Source organism: Andrographis paniculata, unplaced genomic scaffold (assembly GCF_009805555.1).
Source record: "Andrographis paniculata isolate CXL003 unplaced genomic scaffold, ASM980555v1 Contig80END, whole genome shotgun sequence".
Classification (NCBI taxonomy): domain Eukaryota; kingdom Viridiplantae; phylum Streptophyta; class Magnoliopsida; order Lamiales; family Acanthaceae; genus Andrographis; species Andrographis paniculata.
The window spans coordinates 5,241,692-5,263,430 of NW_026137618.1; the positions used below are offsets into that span (position 1 = coordinate 5,241,692).

A 21,739-nucleotide genomic window follows, 5' to 3' on the forward strand; every position below is an offset into this window, starting at 1 on the left:
TATGAATTCTTGTTGAGACGACACTTTTTAGTGAAAATATATTAAATTATCTTATCAATCTAAGTCGATTAGCTCGATTAGAAGGTAACTCTATTATTCAAATTAGAAATTGCACTTTTATCGAATTATTATCAAAACAAACATAATTCGTCAAAGTACCTAATCAAACCGTATATATTAGCTCGATTAAAAGATAATTCCTATTCATTATGAAAATTCTTCGATTCGTTTTTCAGTTTCACTCGAGCCAAACTGAGTCGAGCTTTCGAAAAACCCTATCCAAACATGTAAGCTTCCTACAACAAATTTCACTTTCAAATCATTCACCCTATTCATGTCAACAAAATACCATGTAGTTTTCTACCAAATATGTACAACATGAAGAGAGATCTAGAACATAACACAAAATGTTACAAGAACAAGAAAATCGACGATTTCACCATCGGTTTCGGGGCGCCCGTCTCACAATCAAACTCGCCGGAAAATAGACATCCGGCGAGCGTAGTTAAGTTCGAGCAATAATGATCGATAATAAGCAATAGTAAGGACGAGCATTCGAGAAAAGTTTGTGGTCTGACGGTAAAATGGGAAACGACGATGACGATCAGGCAGTTTCTCGGAAGCTAATGGATCGAGACAGCGCGGCGGGATTCGCCTGAAGTAGCGGCGAATTCAAATTCACCGTCGACACCGTGACGATTTGTTTCTTCTCGTTTTCCTTCGGTTGTAGCGCCTTGAAAAGGCCTTCCCGGCTCGATGCGTCGTAATCGAATTTGATTCCGAGGGTGTCCCAAATCGGGCTCTTCGCAGCTTCCTCAGGATCGTCGATCCGCAGAGTTTTCGGAACCACGATCGAGCTTTCTGCGGAAGTTGTCTTTGATTTGATCGGTTCGCCGCTTCTCGAATGCTTTCCGAGCGGAGACCCGGAGCCGGAATCGGAGCTCGACCCCGTCGGATTTGTCGCCGGAGGCAGCATCGACAGCCACGGCACATTCCAAGGATAAGGCGCTGGGTAGTAAATGGCCGGAGCTGAGACTGAGGGGAAATGCCATGGAATTCCGGGGAGACATGGGTCTGACTTCTCGGGGACTTTGCCGTCGATCTTACGGTCGCCGGAGAGCGGCGAGTTGGGGCTGAAGGAGAGGACGGAGGCGGCGGTGGGTTTGAAGCTCAGGTGGTGGAATCCGGTGGGGGAGTCGAGTCGGGTGGCCTGGAGAGATTCGGAGATTGCGATCTGGTGGCAGTGCGACGGCGGCGTGGGATTCTTGGTCTTGCGGCGGCCGGCTCCCACCGGAACGTTGCGCATCGCGCCTCCGGCTGTCCAGTAGCGCTGGCAGCTGCGACAAAAGTGTCGAGGCTGGTTAACGTTGTAGTTGTTGTAGTAGCAGAACTTTGTATCCAAACTGTTGCAGCGCGGGCAGGGTAGGATCTTTTCGGGCTTCTTTAGAGCCTTGTTGTGTCCATTGATGGCCTTGTTTTCGGAATTCGGATGATTTTCCGATGAGTTTCCGATGACGGCTTTGTTGGCGGGAGGTTTTGGATGTTCTTCGGATTCTGATTGAGCATCGCCATGCTTTTCTGCATCTGGTTTGTTCTGAATTGTGAAAAAACAGAGAAGAACATAAACAGAGATCAGTATACTCTGATTTTGAGCTTGAATGACAAAATCGAGCAGAAAAAATTGGAGTATTAGCAGAATTGAGCAAAATTGTAGAAATTTCCAAATGTAAAAATCCAAACAAGCATTTCAAATCGAAGAAAATCAGGAAGTCACAGAAATGTATGAGTATATACGAATCTAGGAGTTCATGTTTAGCGTGAAATGAGATGTGGAGGTAAAGTAGCAAAAATCCAATCGTTTTGAGAATTTGGAGGTTAGGTAGATTCAGTTTGTTCCTAAAGTAGCAAAAAAGAGGTAGCAAATGAACACTGGAATCGACAGTCTGGTTTATGTTACGAAGCTATCATCAATGGAAGATACGAAGCATTATTTGCTTCAATCTAAAACATCATCAATCGAAGAGACGAACCAAATCGCGATGACCTAACAAACGTCAAATCAAAAAGTAGAAAAAAAAAAATACAAAAATCGGATAGCAGCAACTCGATTTCCAAATCAGACCAAGCAATATGGCCAAACACAAAACACTACAAACCCTAGATATAGCCAAATCCAGCAAATGAACACAGATTCAACTCCTCAGCCACAAACAGAACAGAGTTCCAAAATAAACAATTATATCAAAAATCAAATCCAAAACGCCTGTACCTCATCACCGCTCTCTCGATCGTTCTTCTCCGCGCTCACACCGGAACTTTGATCGGAAAACTCCTCGCCGGCGTCGCTCTCCCCCTCAGAACACTCCCCGGCGCCGCCGATTTCCGGCGAAACATTAATCTTCCTCCCGAACAACTTAATCTCCGGCTCCTTCACCATTTCCGCCACGAATCGAATACCGAAAACCGGAAACCAGATAAAGATTTGAAGAAGAACGGATTAGGCTGCGCTGGCAATGGTAACTGCAATGATTTTGATTTCTTTGGAAGGAAGCTCAACGAAACGACGCCGCATGGCGCCATATATATACCCTCCCGGATGCCACGTCAGCACGCCTCCGTTCTTCTGAGCCACAAGTATATTTATATATTAATATTTAATTTATTTCTTTTTTATTTATTTTTGAATACTTCCGTTGGGTGTACCGAACTTCCGTTAATCCGATGACGTGGAGGGATGTGATTGGTCGCGAGTAGCGCGGGGGGTTTTTCAGGATGCAATCGTGGCCGCTCATCATTAGCGTCCGTGTGATTTTTTTGACGGCTGTGATTGATGTGCCTTTTGGACGACACCTTTTCGTTCTTTTTCTTATTTCGGCTTTTTGGACTTTCCTTTTAAAATAAAATAAATAAATATCGACCAATTATTAGACCACTATTTACTTGCAATTTTTAATTTTATTTTTATATTCCTTTTCTATCAAAAGTAACGTTTGTTTTTTCACGTAAATTTTTAAATATTAGTATTTTATTGGATTATAGTAAAAAAGACAAAAATATCTATAAATGTAGTGATGTTTGAGTAATATATCATAAGTTTGAAGGATATTTATTATGTTAGGTTGATAGTACAATGACTAAATTAGAAAATAGTACCTTTGTTTTGGGACGAACAAAAATGGAAAATGAAACCATATATGATGTCAGTGTTACTGTAAATACGAAAATTTAGAAAGAATATAACAAAGTATATATTTCTTTTTTAGTAACTGTACTATCTACCTAATATTACAAATACACTTTCAATTTACAATGTATTACACAAATGTCATTACCTATATATATCATACAATACTAATAATGATATTTTAGTCTTTTTAACTTCATTTCTACTACATATCAATATAATACTAATATTTTTAAAACTTCGTGCAAAAAGTAAATGGATAAATAGATATGGAACAGATAGAATAAATAATTAAAAATCTATTAGTAAAGTTAATTAAAATATAATACAAATAATTATAGATTAATATTAAAATAACTAATTAGTCTAATAAAAATTTAAAAAAAATTATAAATTATAAAATTTTAAAATATGATTAAAAAGTAAAATACCTTTTCAGAAAAAAAAAATGACATAATATATAGGAAATACGAAAATGAAAAGTGTGATATGATATATGAAAGATGGAGTACTTTTTTATTATATTGAAAAAATAATTATATATATATATATATTCTATTTTAAGCATATTATCCAATATTTAATTATATTAATCCTTCCGTCTGATTCACCATGTACATGTTGTCGTTTCTGTCACTTTCCTTTTTTAAAAAATGATTACTCATCTTAATCTTATTTTAAATTTTATAATTTAATTTTTTTTAATTTTAATTAAACTAATTAGTTATTTTAATCTTAATTTATAATAATTTATATTATAGGTTAATTATTTTCACTAATACATTCTTAATTATCTACTAATTATACTTATCCTAAATTTTCGTGTCTACAGTGACCAAGACATCCAATGTGGGACGGAGGTAGTATATTCAAGTATTTTTTATTTTTATTTTTATATGCTTTTCCTATTTCAATTTAATTCAAAATTTCAAAATATTAGTTTAATTGTGTTTTGAAAATATTTCACCATTTTGAATATTTTGTAAAATAGTAATAACTTAAAAGGAAATAAGTCATAAATATAATATCTTAAATGAAAGATGAATGTACATTCTATATTTTTAAAACCTCTTATGAAAATTTATGGAGTATTTATTAATTGACTTTTATCATTTATATATAAATTAAATTTTCTAACAAATAAAATATATTTTGTCTTTTAATGACATACTTTCATAAATAAGTGAATCGTATAATTATATTTCAATACAAACAATATTTGTCGATATATATATATATATATATATATTAGATCTTAATTGATCTATAGTAAATCGATTAAAGTCGATTAACAATTAATTGAAAGTTGACGATCAGTAGATTCGTTAACCATTAAAATTAATTATATTTAATCTTCGAGGTCATGATTGATATTTAGTAAATCGATTAAAGTCGATTAGCTATATCAAGCAGTTATTTTTATTATATTATTTATCTATGTAATTTCAATGTAACATTTAATTTCATAATTCAAAATGTATGAAATCATGGATCTTTTCCTTATATGTGTTAATGTATTTAATTATTTATTTTGTTATTTCTTATAAATAAAATAGTTGGTTTTTTCTAATAATTTTTTTTATTTAAATGTATTTCTTACAAAAAAAAAATCGAAATATTGTATGGTAAAAAAATAAAAACCAAAATCCAAAAAAATACTCCATCCGTCCCACGTACCATGTCCACATTGTTGTTTCTGTGCGTCCCACATATCATGCCACTTTTTTTTTTGAAAAATGATTATACATTTTAATTTCATTTTAAACTTTTTAATTTTATTTTTTTTTAAATTTTAATTAAACTAATTAGTTATCTTAATGTTAATTTATAATTATTTATATTATAAGATAATTATTTTCACTAATACATTTTTAATTATTTACTAGTTACACATTTCCTATAAAATACCGTATCTACAGTGTAGCAGATACGGTATGTGTGACGGAAAATGCTGACGTGGACTTGCAAGATTGTGCAATTTTTTCGAATATAAATATAAGGTTTGATTTCTTTTCACGTCAACATTTTCCATCGATTTGTTGACGGTGGGACCAAAAAAAATAAGATTTAATTATATTGAGACCAAAAATGATGAGTTTTTGGTTATATTGGGACTAAAATTGATAAAAATTTTATACTGAGACAAAAAATATGAGTTTTGGTTATATTGAGAAAAAAAAAAAACGATGAATTTTGATTATATTGATATCAAAGTTAACAAATTTTTTATATTAAGACTAAAATAAAATTGATAATTTTTGTTATATTGAAACTAAAAATAATTTTTTTCCTTCAAATAAATGCTAGACACACTAGGAAGATATTTTCTATTATTTATTTATTTAATTAATTAGGTGGGCAATTGTGATTGGGCCTAATAAATAATTAATTCATAAAGTCCATGTCAATTGTAATAAATAATAAATATTAAAATGTGGACAAAAGTCACCACTTTTTTGGTCGGTTTTCGAACCAATAATAAGACATACGACGTGTCACATTTATTTAAATTTTTATTTAAAACATTTGCAGTATTTAATTGCTTATAATATTTTATTATAAAAGTGTCTATTCAGTAAAAGCTATATATCAAATTAATGCCACGTCACTATTTTTGATACCAAAAGTTGGTTTGGTTAGTCACATTATCTATATATATATATATATATATTTATTTAATTTCTTTTCATGCTTCGCAATAAAATATTAAAATAAAATCATTCGTGCAATAAAACAATTATTTTATTTTTAAAAACATTATTATTTATGATAAAGCAACGACTTGACAACAAAAGTCAACCGTTGGCATCTCATGGTACGTTATTAATTAGATTTAGCTTTAAATTTTTAAATAAAATTTTTAATTAATATTTTTCCTGAGTGGCGGATACGTGGAAATCATAAATATAATAATTTTATTAAAGATATTTATCTTGCAATTTGGAACTTTCTAGATATGTTGACACGTGTCTTAGTTTTTATGTTATTTTTATAAAGTTAAATCTATAAATAAATAAAAGTGGGTAAAAAATACATCCTTTTTTTTTTTTTTTTTCTTTCGGTGTAAAGCCCAACTGTTTTCTATTTAATTTATTTTTTAAAATTCGGGTTAATGGTAATTTTAGTTATAAAATCGACATGTTAATTTATTTTGATATTTTTTTAAGTTATAAATTATTTGGAAATAATTATAGATTTTTTTAATTAAGTGTTCTGTATTGTTGATATAAATGTGGTTTTTTTTTTTTTTTTTTTTTTGTGAAATATAAAAAATTGTGTTAACAATAAAAAAAAAAATTTGTGTTGAATGATTGAATTTTTATGAATAAAAAAAATTTGTATTATGTTAATATGTGTATATTGTATCTTTTAATACTCCATTAATCCAATTTCTATTGTCCTAAAGTATATTTGTATGATTTTTTAGGTGATTGTCTTTTTTGTTATGAATTGACAAATTTGTCATTAATTGTATGGTAGAGATTAAAAGTAATAAATGAACGAAGGTAAAAATGTAAAATTTGTGTTTAAAAAATGAAATAGGACAATAGTTGTTGGACGTCTCAAATAGGAAAGTAGGACATTAGTTTATAGATGGAGGGACTAATATTTATCGGATGCACAAAATGACCGTCACCTGGAAACTCAAACAAATAGGAAAACACATTATTAATTATTTATCCGCAAATAGAAGTCCCCAACAATATTTATGAGAAATCATTCCACTTAAAAACACTAAATGAACAAACTCGATTTTGACAAAAAAAAAAAAAAAAAAGAAAAGAAAAGGAAACAAAGAACAATGCATAGTAACACTATAATCTAATACTCTCTCCGTCTTAATACAATAGTCCTGTTTACCATTTTTGTCCGTCCCAAAATAATAGTCTAATTTTCATAAATAATCGTATCACTATAAAACTACCATTACTTTTTTTTTTATTATTATTACAGAATTGCCACTATTTTTTACACTAATACACTCACACCGTACTTTTTATCCATTACCAATATAATATCAATATTTCTTAAATCTCGTGTCAAATACAACCCAGACTATAGTTTTGGGATGGAGGGAGTACTACTTTTTTTTCAATATAACATCTTAACAAAAAAAAATTCAACAGTTCAACACATGCTGCAAGATAATAAAGTTTATATCAAATTAAAAGTGCACTATGCTAAAATACGTAGCAAATGTAACAAACACAAATTATAAGATTGTAGTTTGTAAATATTACTTCGGCCTCAAAGTTCAACGATAAAACATGCCGGTAAAATACCACCGCAAAGAGAGTACGATCTAATCTCAAACCATCAACATCTGAACTTGTATGGCAACACTAGTAAAACTAGAGTTATGTGTTATATTGTTCGAAAGTATAAAATCGATGAAGTGAAAGCTAGAGATGCCATTGTCATAGAAGCGAGTAAAGTATGGACGATAGAGACATAAAAAAATGATAGAAAAAGAGAGAAGAATTTTTATTTTTTTTCATTCCATTGACAAAATATTTGCTTTAGATGTTACGAAAAATATCACAAGGATCCAAATAAAACAATATAAAATTTAAGAGAATTTTGTTACCCAATTTAATCTAAACGGATCTATGTTTGCAAGCACTGTCAAGGCGAAAATTTCACTATACTCTGAATTAAAATATTACAAAAAATAATAGAAAGTAAGATAGATATATGGTTGAAACTCTATACTTATATCTGACATATCACAAGAAACTCTATCCCTAGCTATATTTCTAGTTTCTTGTTATCTTAAAAAGTTTTAATCATATCGTTATTTTTGAGTTGTTTGCTATTAAGCTTTAGAATATAACAATCTTCTACTTGAAGAACGGTTATACTTTTTAATTTCACTTTTTTTTTTAATCACCTTTAGCTTGATTTTTCGCACAGATGATAGATTTTGTCACCTTTCACCTTCTGCAATTTTTTTTTTTTCGCTAAAAATCAGATTTCTGACGACATTGAATTTTAATGTCTCATTTTCTAATGAAGCACTATTTGTTGTGACAATGTATTTCCATCTTTCTAGAAGACTCGAAAGCAAGATTAGGACTTTCACCTCGTCGTCAAATTCTTTTTTTAAAAGGCCAACTGTGATGTGATAATATTGAATTTTTTTGATATGATCAGCTACAACAGTAATCTCTGACATCTTAAAGTCAAAGAGTTTTCACATCTGATGAACTTTATTGGCTACATATCGAAATTGATCTACGTTTGGAAGTGCTGACAAACTAATAATTTCATTATACTCTTAATCAAGGGATTGTAAAAAAAAACAATAGAAAATAAGATAATAGGATTGAAACCCGAGATCTATTTCTGACATATCAAGATAAACTCTAGCATTATCACCATTTTTTATTATTTGTATACTAACAAATTTTGACCATATCCTTATATTTAGATTATTTGTTATTAGACTTCATAATCTAACATCAACCCATACAAAGAATGTTTCAAATGAAAATTTTTACCTTAAAACTAAGTTTCATAACATTTGGGGGTGGTATATAAATGCACATCTCGCCAAAAAAAATTATTAAATCAAATTTAAAAATTGACCAACCTCAAATCACAACTATAGTAACTAAACTAACAATGACCATCTTTACCGAGAATGTTTCTTAAAGGTCGAGATCTCTATATCGACTATATCTTTTAGTGACAAGTTAGTTTTAAATACTCATTTACACTTTATTTTCTTCATTTCGGAGGGAAGAAAACAAAGAACCCACGTATGATATTTTAAAAAAAAAACGATAAAATAATAATACGGAATAACAATATAATTTGACACTACCTTTATTCCAATACAACACATAACAAGAAGTTCAACAAACACAATAAGGCAAAAAAGCTTATATTAGATCCAAACTATATTATGATAAAATACGTAGCAAATGTAACAAACATAGAATATAAAATCGAAGCTCTGTAAACATCACTTCAATCATAAAATTTAAATTTACCGACGAAACATGGTAGTTAAACAACAACATTGTCATAGTATGATTCGATCCCAAATCACCAACATTTCAACATATATCATAATTGTGTATATATTACATAGTTAAGAGTATAAAATTGATCAAGTGACCAAGACGAAGTATGAATAAGAGAGATGATGAAAAGAAAAAGGAAACGAAAAAAAAAAAAAAAAGAGATAGAGATTGAAAAATCTCGAACAAGGACAGATAAGATTGAAAAAAAAAAGAAAAAAGATAATTATTGAATGAAAAATCTCAATCTTAGAAGTGTGAATGTAAGTATATATATACTAATAAGATTAAATCAACAACATGATTTGAATGGATTAGCAATTGATTTATGCCCATTTTTTTTATATATATTTTGTATAAAAAATGAATAATATGCTATATTTTTTAAAGAAAAAAAGTTCATAATACGAAATAGAGAATCAAAATATAAAAGAATAAAGTCAAGTTTTTTATTCTCATTGTTTATCATTTCAAATATAAATTTACATTGTTCAATCAACAATATTTTCAATAAAAATATTACTTTTTTTTTTTAAAATAATATATTAAAATATTATTTAAATAAAAATTTAAATTAATTTCAAATTACAATCATTGTTAAATTTATTTCAAAGTGAAGTTTGTAATAACCCTGTAATAACCCTACAATAGGATGAATTATCCCCAAACGCCAACTTAACAATACATATATATATATATTATATAGTCAACCTTATTATCCTATTATTAAAGTTCAATAATATAAGAAATAAATAAAAATATAGCCTCATATTAATTATATGGATTTTTTTTTGTCCCAATATAACCAAAATTCATTAAATTTGGGCCAAATATTAAAATCTTATCAATTTTGGTCATAATATAACCAAAACTCATCAATTTTGGTCCAAATATAACTAAAACTCGTCATTTTTTTATCACAATATAAAATTTTTATCAATTTTAGTCCCAATATAATCAAAATTCATCATTTCTGGTTATATTGGGACTAAATTTTATATATTGGGACTAAAATTAATAAAATTTTTAGGGTAAACTGTTTTTTTAGTCCCGTAACTGGACCCCTTTATCATTTTAGTCCTGTAAGTGGAGTCTGTCGGAAACTAGTCGCATAAGTGAAAAATTTTCGCTGTTTTAGTCCTTCGGCGCCGGAGACGCCCGCGTGGCTCGCCGGAGGTGCCGTGTCCGCCAGGTGTCCCGCCAGGTCAGCGACACCTGGTGGACACGTGGATTTATTTTTTTTATTATTTTTATTATTTTAATTTTTTTAATTGTAACAAATAAAAAAAATACAAATAAAATTTAAAATAAGATTTAAAAAAAATTTTAAAAAATGAAAAATAAATAAAAATCCACGTGTCCGGGTCAACGACACCTGGCGGACACGTCACCTCTGGCGAGCCACGCGGGCATCTCCGGCGCCGGAGGACTAAAACACCAAAAATTCTTCACTTATGGGACTAGTTTGCGACAGACTCCACTTACGAGACTAAAATGATAAGGGGGTCCAATTACGGGACTAAAAAACAATTAACCCAAATTTTTATATTGAGACCAAAATTAATGAATTTTGATTATATTGGGATCAAAAATAATTTTTTTCCTTTATTATATGATATTCTTCTAGTAATGAATTAGTGTGATTAATTATTTGAGAGAGGCTTTAATCATAATAATAATAATAATAAATGGGTATTTTTTTATTGTTTGGACGGTTAAGTGATGTATTAAGGATTATGACAGCGTTTCGATAAAGACACATGTTAAGAATTTAATAAGTATAATTTTTTATATGCAAATTAAACGAAAATAGTTACTGTGCTGATTAATTTAAAATTTCGATATAGTATCGATAATATATACGATAATATATATAGTAAAAAGATGGGTATTACACAATATAAATAAAAATAATTAATGGAATGTTAAATAAAAATATGTAATCGTGTTATATGAAAGTAATATATGTGATGAAATCAACTATATAATGTGTTGTCTTCGACCATTACTTGTATTGTTCATTTTATGTTAATATAATCTAAATACAACACGTGTATAAATAATATATGTCATAGTAAAATATAATATAATCTACAATTGATTTTGACACGTAAAATGTATTTATACAACACATTTACATATTTTTATTTAATACAATATATATATATTGTGTTAAATAATAATTTTTTTTTCTCGCTAATTCTGAAAATTACAATTTGGTCTAATTGAACCAAGAAAACAAATGTTATTTTCTTTTAAATGAAAAAAAAAGGTGTCATTAAAACAAATTATGTGGGCGACACCAAGTCACGTATGCGCCATTGGGGGTAATAATTCGGGTCGACTCGGTTTTTTAATGTCGGGTCAGCCCATTTTTTTCGTTCCGGGCCAGTCCGACTCCAAGTCGTGTTGGCCAGCACAACCCGATTTGCAATCGGGCCTGAAAAGGCCGAACCAAGGACGGTCTGTTTTGAAACTGAGTCTGTTATAATTTTTTTTTTATTTCAAATATTAATATATACAAATTTATTAAAAGTTAAATTGTATTAATTTTAAAAATCGTGTCGGGCCAAACACGGCCCGAACTACATGAGCTCGGACACGGCCCGGTTCATTAGCGTGCCGGACCAGGCGCGGCCCGAAAATTATCGAGCCTGATTATGGAGGCCCAAACAAGATTTTTTTGTACCGTGTTTGGACTGGACTTTCGGACCGTGCTTATTTTTGCCACCCTGCGTGTTGTCAATTCTGGTGCAAAAGGACAATACTATAATTGTTATTTTTTTTTTTAATTATGAAACTATTTTCATATATGATTTATTTACAACACTAAAATAATAAAAAAGATACTAAAAAATAATTTATCCAAAATTTTATTGTGTAAATAACAAACGTGATGCCAATAACGAGACCATGATCACTTTTACTGCTAAGTTAATTACCAATTCATTAACAAAAAATAATATAAAACTAATCAGTTGTAATAAAATTTGTTTGTTTGCAATTTATCATTATTTTTATAATATGTACGTATTTTATAATAAATGGAAAATCCTCCAAATTACATTCAATATTATTGTTATGTTTTTATATAAAATATTTTTCATTATATACTTTTTTTTTTGTTTGTTCGGTAAATTATATAGGTGTGATTGTGTATAAAAACTAAAAAATAATAATATTTTAATATTAAAATAAGATAAATAACAAGTGAGGTATTATAGAAAATTTATTAAATTTGATAAAAAAAAATAGTGATGTAAATAAAAAAATAGTGGGAATTTTTTATTATTTGTTACAGTATAGATAATAAAACTAAAAGTAAATAAAATTGTTTACTATAACAAAATCATGCATAAATTTAATAAACAAAAAAATTATTATATAATTTTGATGAACAAAGGAACTGAAGGAATATATTTTTATCTTTATTGGTTGACATATAACATGCAAATACTTTTATCTTTTAACAAAAATTTTCAATATATATATATATTTTTAAAAATTAATATATTACACACTTTTTTCTTATATTATTTACGTAATTTTTTATATTTTACATAAAAAAAAAAAAAAAAATCCAAATACACAATATATGTTTTGATTAATAATAGTGTACTTATGGAGAACAAATTTAAATATAAACACTTCTTTTGTGTAGAATTAAAAAAGAGCATTGTGTTTTTTTAAATTAACAAGTAAGAACAAAATTTAAAGTATAATAATACTTTAGATAACAAAATATATAATTAATATTTTTAAATATTAGTATTTCGTTTTTAGTTTTCGACCCAAACAAGATTTAATAAATAAAATTCAAGCACATCATGTATTAATAGGAACCTCTTGTCTCTTACAACACAATCTTCATTCCAACATTTGGAGGCAAAAATGGAGGAGGCTAAGGTTGTCCTGATATCTTCATGTCTTGTTAAAAGGGATTCTTTTTTTCCGAGCCGAATCAAGCCGAGCCGATCGTCAATAATCTCCAGAGTCGAGTTCACTCACGCTACCGCGCGTGTGTGTCCGTTTCCGACATCTCGGAACCGAAGTACGTGCCCGAGATAGTTTCTTGTTTCTTACAATATTAATTTAGTCTATAGAGTCTGTTTTATACAGCCTATATATACACCTTTTATATTAATGATCAATAATGCAGTTTTATAGTTTTCATAATTTATTTTAACATTCTCGTCGAGCAAAGCCCCGAACTACGAAAGGGTGTCGAAGCCTTTGTTAGCCGTACAGGTCATTGAGCTCGCGAACGGTTTGTTTGTTGGGTGCAATGCGAATCACGCCGTCATAGACGGTGAATCATTTTGGAATTTCGTTATTTCGTGGTCGGAGATGTCCCGTGGTTCGGAGACGAGTTCGAAAACTCCGGTTTTTGATCGTTGGTTTCCCCACAATGTTTCGGATACGAATCGCCTAATCCATCTCCCGTCAATGGATTGAAATCCGACGCACACATTCGCTCGGCCTCCGCTACGCGAAAGAATTTTCCACTTCGGTGAGGGAAGATTACCGAAACTTAAAGCCAAGGCGAACTCCAATCCAATTCCGGAATCAACAAAATCTCGACTCTACAAGCGCTCTCCGCTCTTATATGGCGAAGTGTCGAGCGTTGTCAATATTAAAAAAGTGTCGACAATGTCGATCGAAGGAAGTGGGAATCGCGCTTCGTATTATTATATAGTGAGTGTAAGAGCAAGAATCCCATTGGAAGAATGGTAGTTTGGGAACAGGGGGTATGGCGCGAAAATAGCCATCGATGAGCACGAGCTCTTGCAAGATGGGGTCGGGCTCGTCACCGTGATGATACATGAATTGGTTAGTCGACAAACTACCGAAGAAGCGATTAAATTCGTCGAAGATTGGGTCGAAACGCCGTTAATGCCTAAGAAGGGGAACATCGATGTTTTGATAACCGGTTCCCATAGGTTCGACGTCTATGGCTGCCGGGTGGGGAAAATTAAACCGATCGCTGTGAGGAGTGGAGGAAAGAAAAAGTTCGATGGGAAGATAACGATTTATCCGGCCGCTCAAAATGGCGACGGCGAAGTTTGCTCGGCGCCGGAGACGTTGAAGGCCATGGAGGAGGATGAAGAGTTCTTGGAAGCATTTTGCACTTGATCATCTTTTAGGGTGTGTTTGCTCATACAGTGATGCCGTTTGATACAGAGAATAAAATCATAGATAAAAATATAAATATATACACACTAACAAATATATTCTTACAATTTCAATATCTTACCAACATATTTTTTATTAACTTTTATGTAATAATTTACCTTACTTTTTACTTACTCCATTTTTACATAAAAAGTCGGAATTTAGGGAATAGTTATTACAACATATCGTTGACTACTTCAATTAAATTTATTAGCACCCGAATCCTCTTAATTTGCACAACTTTTTCATCTTCTGTAAGTTTTAGTTCCAACGATCAACTGCTGAAAAATCTGATCCTTTCAATGGCGACCGTCGATGTTATATCGTCCTGTCTTGTACGGATGGCCGGAAAAGATAACCTCCGGCAGCCTTCGACGCTGACAACGTTAGACCTAACTCCATGGGATCTTATCCACCTCTGCCAAGACCCTCTTCGAAAAGGGCTTCTCTTCTCCAACTTCCCCGCTCGACACTTCATCGATCTCCTCAAAAATTCACTCTCCGGCGTGCTCGATTTCTTTCCGCCGCTCTCCGGCCGCCTCGCCGTCGCAAATCACAACGACGGCGGTGGCTGCGTTTCTTACTTCATCAATTGCAACGATGCGGGAGCTGAATTCATACACGCCGTCGCACGTGGCATGTCCGTGTCCGATGTTGTCGAGCCCAAATACGTGCCCGAAATAGTGCCGTCGTCTTTCTTCCCGACGAAAGAAAGTCTGAACTACGAAGAGTTGTCGAAGCCTTTGCTTGCGGTGCAAGTGACCGAGCTCGACGACGGCTTCTTCCTCGGCTGCGCCGTTAATCACGTCGTCGTCGACGGAGCATCGTTTTGGCACTTCTTCAAATCCTGGTCCGAAATTTCGCGCGGCTTGGAATCGATATCGAAGGCTCCTGTTTTCGATCGGTGGTTCCCGAGCAACGTTAGCGACGAAAATCGCGCGATCCGTCTCCCGCCGTTAGATCAAAATCCAACGGTCAATCCGGCTCCTCCTCTGCCATTGCTCGGAAGAGTTTTTCACTTCAGCAAAGAGAGTTTAGCCAAGCTAAAAATCAAAGCCAACACGAAACCCGGTTGCGACGGAAAAATAAAAATCTCGACATTTCAAGCTCTGTCAGCTCATCTATGGCGAGGCGTCTCGCGCTCACGACACTCGGAAAGTGTAACTAATTCAAAAGAGCCGCAATTTTTTACGCTAATAGTCGATGCGAGAGCACGAGTGCCCTTGCCGGACGGCTATTTTGGCAACGCCGTTTACGGCGCGAGCGTTGAAGTTACCGAGCACGAACTTCTACACAACGGGCTAGAATTTGTCGCAGGGAAAATCAACGAATTGGTTAGTCGACAGACGAGGGAAGCCGCGATCAAGTCCGTGGAAGATTGGGTCGCGACGCCAGTGATCGTGAGGAAGGGGTCTTTCAAATTTCTCATCACCGGTTCGCCGCGCTTTGATGTCTACGGCTGCGATTTCGGATGTGGAAAACCGGTCGCTTCGAGGAGCGGCGGAAATCAAATTTTTGATGGGAAGGTGACCATTTTTCCGGCGGCTCGATGTGGCGGCATTGATGCGGAAATTTGCTTGTCGCCGGAGGCGATGAAGGCCATGGAAGACGATGTCGAGTTCATGGAAGCGGTAACCATTTAGATCGGAATAAAATTGCTTGTATTTGATGTCGTTTAGTTCGATTTTTTCTTGACACAGTAGCAACGAGTGAAGAAAAATAAATTAAATGTACAACAGAATGATAAATTTAGAATTAAGATGAGATCTACTATAATTATGTAAAAAATTATTTTTACATTAAAAGAAAATTGGGGCCAGCCCCTAGTCCCTATGTAGATCCGCCACTAATAAATTATGATATTAAGGTATGTTGAAGACTAAGTTTTTGGTATTAAGGTATGTTGAAGACTAAGTTTTTGGCATATTTATCTTGTAACATTGTAACAATAGAAAACTTATGGCCGCGAGGTCGGCGCCTTTATAATTTGATTGTCGCATATAATTTGTTTAGTGTGAATTTTTTTTTTTTTATTATTATTGAAAAAAATTGAAGCATAATGTCAACTTGAATTTCATATTATGCACTTGTCATCGTGAGATTATAAGTTTAAATTTGTCAAAAATATGTGCGGACATAAATACTATGTAACTCTTGTTCTGTAGAACCTAATTTGCAGAATAATTCTCACTGTCTTAAAAGAAAAATAAAGAAAAAGTGTATTCACTTCACACCAAAGTATGTAAATATTCATAGAAATACATCCATGTTTGAGGACATGCATAATGATAGGACCGTTTAAATAGATGTTTTGGAGCTTCTGTTAAGAGAGTTTCATAATTTTCACACATTTAGTCCTCCTTCAATGTCTATATAGCATCTGCGTGGAATGTCGGCGGACACATGTCAGCCAGATCAGCACCGCCACGTGAACAAGTTTTAGTTTTTTAGTTTTATTTCTTTAAATATAAAAAATAAAAAAAATAAAATTATATATAAAATAAAAAAAATTATCCATATATCTGTCAAGTCAGCGCCAATTTATATATTAGTATATTTTTTTTTAATTATATTTATTATATTAAAATATAAAAAATAAAAATTATTCGCAAACCGGCCACATGGTACTAACCTGACCGACACGTGGATAGTTTTTATTTTTTATTTGATTTATTTTAATTTTTTTTTAATTTCATACTTTATACTTTATATTTTTAATTTTAATTTTATATTTTTGTATAAAATAAAATAAAATAAAATAAAAATATCCACGTGGCGGACACGTGTCCGCCACATAGGGCTGATCTGAGCGACATGTGTCTGTCGGAATGCCACGCAGATGCCACGTAGGCATCAATGATTAAACATGCGAAATTTTTCTAGTTACGGAACTATTTTAAAATAACCTCCAATAAAGAGACTAAAACAAAAAAAAGAGTCATAACGGAACTAAAAAAACAGATTACTCCTAATATAATGTTTTTAAAGAAATTATTAAAAAAAATAGTACAGCAAACTTCAAAATGTTTATATAAACAGCCATCGTTGCTTATCAGGTGGTCATACTTTAATTTCGCCTTATTATTTTATTCACAAAATTTTAGATCAACGCTAAGAAATTATCATTTTGCACTTATTTTGAGTATCGTATCATGTGAACATTATACATGGCGCGAGTTCAAAGGCCTTAAGCAAAAAATATCGAATCCCTATTTATAATATTATTGTTTTTCTTGTTCTAAGAGAATTTGAAAAAAATAAAATATTTAAACCTTGAAAATTAACGGTTTGTTTTGTTTTGTTTTTTTTTTTTTTTTTTTTATAAACTTGGAAAAATTTTGCTTTTGGAAAACACAGAGTCCAAATAGTAGAAACTTGAAATTTTGGGAGTAAAGAAAGACACCCTAGTATTTGCTCTTTTATTAAAGTCAAAGATAAGATATATGACTATTCGAATGACCAGTTGTGAATGTGGAGAAAGGCCGACAGTGATGTTGCGGAAATAATAACAAAAATAAAAACACACAAGAATATTGCTAGTATGCACACAACTGCAAAATAAATATCAGTTGTTATGTCACAGAAAATGCAAATGCAATATAACAGTGGTGAGTAAGATTGTCTCAGAGAAACAATAATGATTTGATAACGCTAAATAAAGAAAGGGGAATAATTCAAATAGAAAGAAAATATATTAAGCTAAAATATGACCAAATACCAATTAAATACTCTAGCCTATGCACTAATTTTTTCGGGATATAAAAATATGTTCATCGACCGTAATCAAGTTTATTAATTTATTAGATAAATTGGTTATAGTTAATCTACACGCATTCACAATCAAACATTTCCTTACTTTCTTATAGTTAATATAATGTTTCCTTACTTCATCACACTCTTTTTAATTTCTCAATCTTAATCCTTTTTTCAATTTAATATCCATAGTCTTTAAATTGTCAATTTACCTCGGGGCCTTTTTATAAATTATCATTTTTTCCACACTACCGTCTCCTTAGGCGTAATCACGCCTAAGACTTTTCTGTATTCGGTTTCTTTTGTCCATCATATGCCCAAAACTTTTCCAACTCCACATAGCTTAATAAATAACCCAAAACACATCATCATGTGTATATATAAAATTTCACATCCAAAGATCACCCAAAAAATAACAAATATTATAACTTATAGTTAAAAATTTGTTGATCAAATTGGATGTTTACATTAGTTACAATTCAACGAAATGACAATTTTTGGGTGCAAACCCAATTTCTATATAAACAAATTCCAAAAACAAATTCGTGCGGGCTCAGCCCAAAACGGACAATATCATACTAGTGTTGAGTTGACCCAGTCCCAGCAGTACTATTAGAGTCCGGTTCAAACCTAAGCCCCACATTGGAAGTTTTGAAGAAAATTTCACATCTTATAAGTCCCATATAAACTCCATTAGTATGAGACCTTTTGGAGAAAATCCAAAATTAAATCGGTGTGGACTCATCCAAAATTAAATCGTTGATTAAAAACTTTCAAAGTCTCTGAAATTTGTTAATTCATAACAAAAAAAAAAAATAAAAAATACAATACCTAACAAATCTTATAAATATACTGTAAGATAATAGAAATTAGATGAAATGAGTATGATATTTATTTTATTAATATATAGAATTAAGTGATTTATTAATTTACTGGGCTTAAATGTATTTAGTCAGTGCGAGCCTCTTATGTGCAGAAACCCGGTAACTTATTAATTGGTTGATGATGCCAATTAATAATAAGGGATATAAATAGGGTTGTGATCCCAGGTCTAGACACAATAACCATTACGTTCCATATCTCATCGTGGGAGTAACGGCATAAACCCTAGCGGTTTTCTCAGGAACGGTTGCGCCATAGGCTTGAAGAATACAAAACCCTCAATTGTTTGTAGATTCGAATCCGACTATGCTAATGGAATAAGGTTAGACATAATTTGCTTTATTTCTATCTCAATTATTACAAAATTGTAGATTCTGGGCTCTGATAAGTTCCAACAGTTGGTATCAGAGCCTTTTCGTATTGGATTATTGAGATATTTTATTTATCAATGGATAGGAATCAAATTGGTGTGAATTTTTATTATAAGTTTGTCGATACATTATATCCTCCTGCCGTTGCGTTTGTATTTGCTTCTTTGCAATCGATGTATATGATTATAGAATCATGATCAATTTGATATTCTAAGATATCATAATATGTCATTGAATTTGAGAACAGACACGAATCCATGCCCATTAAAAAGGTTCTGCATGAATCCATATATTATTGGAATGAAATTGTTGGGCTTTGTTTGTTTATTTATTTATTTATCTTGATCACTGCGCTGGCATTTATGGATTAAATTCACTTGTTTGATCAAAATCGTTGGCATGGAGACACACATTATATTTGTTGCACAAGTTGATGTCTATTTATATTTTTTATACTATTCATAGACGTCTATTGCAATTAGACGATTTGATATCCATTTAGATTGCTTTTAATTTTTAATTTTTATACTATTATTACATATATATATATATAATATTTTATGAATCAAAGCAGCCGTATTAGATTATGAATATGATTGTGTATGTGCATGTGTTCATTTGTATACATGTTTGCATGCATGTGTACTATGGTAAATTAATTATGTGTAAAATTATGTTTATGCACATATGTTAAAATTCATGTTGATTGAAGTTCAATATATATATATATGCATTCGGTTTAATGATTGTAGAATTTATTAATTTATGTGTGTATGTTATTAAATTTGCAATTAAATTTGATATATGCAGAATTTATTTTTTTGTTTATTAGTGTTGATTTTATAAAATCGAATATTCATTATGATTCGTTTGATAGTCCAATTAAATTTGGATTACATCAGCATGTATTTGGACAAACATGCGTTTATTCAAATTCGACTATAATTATTTAGTGTATTAAATTATAGTCTCTTTGGGTGCCACATTTTGTATATAATTCCGCTGCATTTGGTACCTTCTGGACTACTTGATTATTTTAATTAGTCCATAAATTAATTGTTGTTGTTATAGTTTTCATATGTATTGGACATACATAATTTATTTTCAGGTGAATTTAATTAGCAATAATTAATAAAATATTTTATGAATTGATTGAAATAGTCATGTTGCCAAAGCAGCATCTGCTGTGTAAATCAGTTTATTTATATAGTAGAAGGTTGTGTGTGAGATTTAAAAGGCTGCTGATTGACCCAAAAGCAACTCAGCCACTAAGTAGTTACATGCATGTTTAGTGATATTGAATGTGGTGATAATAATTTGATTATTTGTGTGTGAATAATAGATCTGTCCAAAGATAGGGTGTTGTTCGACACACTACTTTATTGTCAACATTCGATTGTCAAAACAAGTTTATCATTAGTGAGTCAGTAATTTGTCCAAAGATAATTGCTGATGTTGCTCGATAACTTGTGATATGACTGCTAATTTATTTTATGAATTCACATATGGAACATTCAATTGCTTATACACATGTGCATTCAGTTGCTTATACATATTCTTCATTTCTATGGAATCAGACTCGTATGCATTGAACGCAACTTTGATTCTAGTTTAAAAAAATTATAAATTCATTAATAATGTTTGTTGCGTGTTGACGGTGAAAATCAAGTATTTGACGTAAGTGTTTATGTGTATTTTAATTTATGTGATTATTCTTCGGCCCAAAGGCAGTCGGTAATTGACAGAATGAAATATACATCTGCGATAGTTTGTATGAGAAGATTATATGGATTTAACTTATGTGAATAGTAAATCAGTCCAAAGATTGGTTGCTGTTTGACATTACTTATTGTCCATATATGATTATTGCAACAAGATGACTACTAGCAATCAATGTTATTGATCCAAAGATTGATCATTGATGTTGCATTTAGTATCTTGGGATGAAAAAATAGTATTATTGAGCTTCATTATGATTCATTTGGTTGCATTAAGAATAGACCAACCCACTCATACGGAGAAAAGCACTGCAGATGAAAAACAGTTATTCGAGAAGTCTGGTAGGTCCAATGCTTAAGTCTGATGATCATTAAGAAAAACACTCCATAAAATTTTGGAGTATGATATATGATGATATGGATTCCTTGTCGAAATTAAGAAACTTTTTACCAAAAGCGATAAGGCGGAAAATGAGTATTCTTCTTAAGAGTTTCATTACCATGAAATTAACGACATAGGAAACATAAAGGAGGACGTCCTGAACATGTCTAATATTGCTACTAAATTGAGGGCACTTAAGTTAGACTTTTCGGAGGACATGTTTGTCCTATTAGTCTTGCTCTTGAAATTAA

General features: G+C 31.4%; 2 protein-coding genes across 2 annotated transcripts; one reads left to right on the forward strand and one right to left on the reverse strand.

The window, feature by feature from the left end:
• Positions 1 to 312: 312 nt before the first annotated feature.
• LOC127240834 (cyclic dof factor 1-like) lies at positions 313 to 2,548 on the reverse strand. The gene is made up of 2 exons (XM_051259662.1): positions 2,270 to 2,548; positions 313 to 1,594 (listed from the first exon to the last, which is right to left on the reverse strand). The coding sequence occupies exons 1-2, from the start codon at positions 2,435 to 2,437 to the stop codon at positions 605 to 607; spliced, it is 1,158 nt and encodes a 385-aa protein (XP_051115619.1). The 5' UTR covers positions 2,438 to 2,548; the 3' UTR covers positions 313 to 604.
• Positions 2,549 to 14,684: 12,136 nt separating this feature from the next.
• On the forward strand, positions 14,685 to 16,082 carry LOC127241004 (protein ENHANCED PSEUDOMONAS SUSCEPTIBILITY 1-like). The gene has a single exon (XM_051259880.1). The coding sequence runs from the start codon at positions 14,685 to 14,687 to the stop codon at positions 16,023 to 16,025; it is 1,341 nt and encodes a 446-aa protein (XP_051115837.1). The 3' UTR covers positions 16,026 to 16,082.
• The last annotated feature ends 5,657 nt before the right edge of the window (positions 16,083 to 21,739 follow it).

Bases quoted from the DNA above. Each gene is read 5' to 3' on its own strand.
- LOC127240834 (XM_051259662.1), bottom strand. From the start codon at position 2,437: ATGGTGAAGGAGCCGGAGATTAAGTTGTTCGGGAGGAAGATTAATGTT. The intron at 1,595-2,269 runs GTACAGGCGTTT...TTCACAATTCAG, and splicing joins ATCGAGAGAGCGGTGATGAG to AACAAACCAGATGCAGAAAA.
- LOC127241004 (XM_051259880.1), top strand. From the start codon at position 14,685: ATGGCGACCGTCGATGTTATATCGTCCTGTCTTGTACGGATGGCCGGA.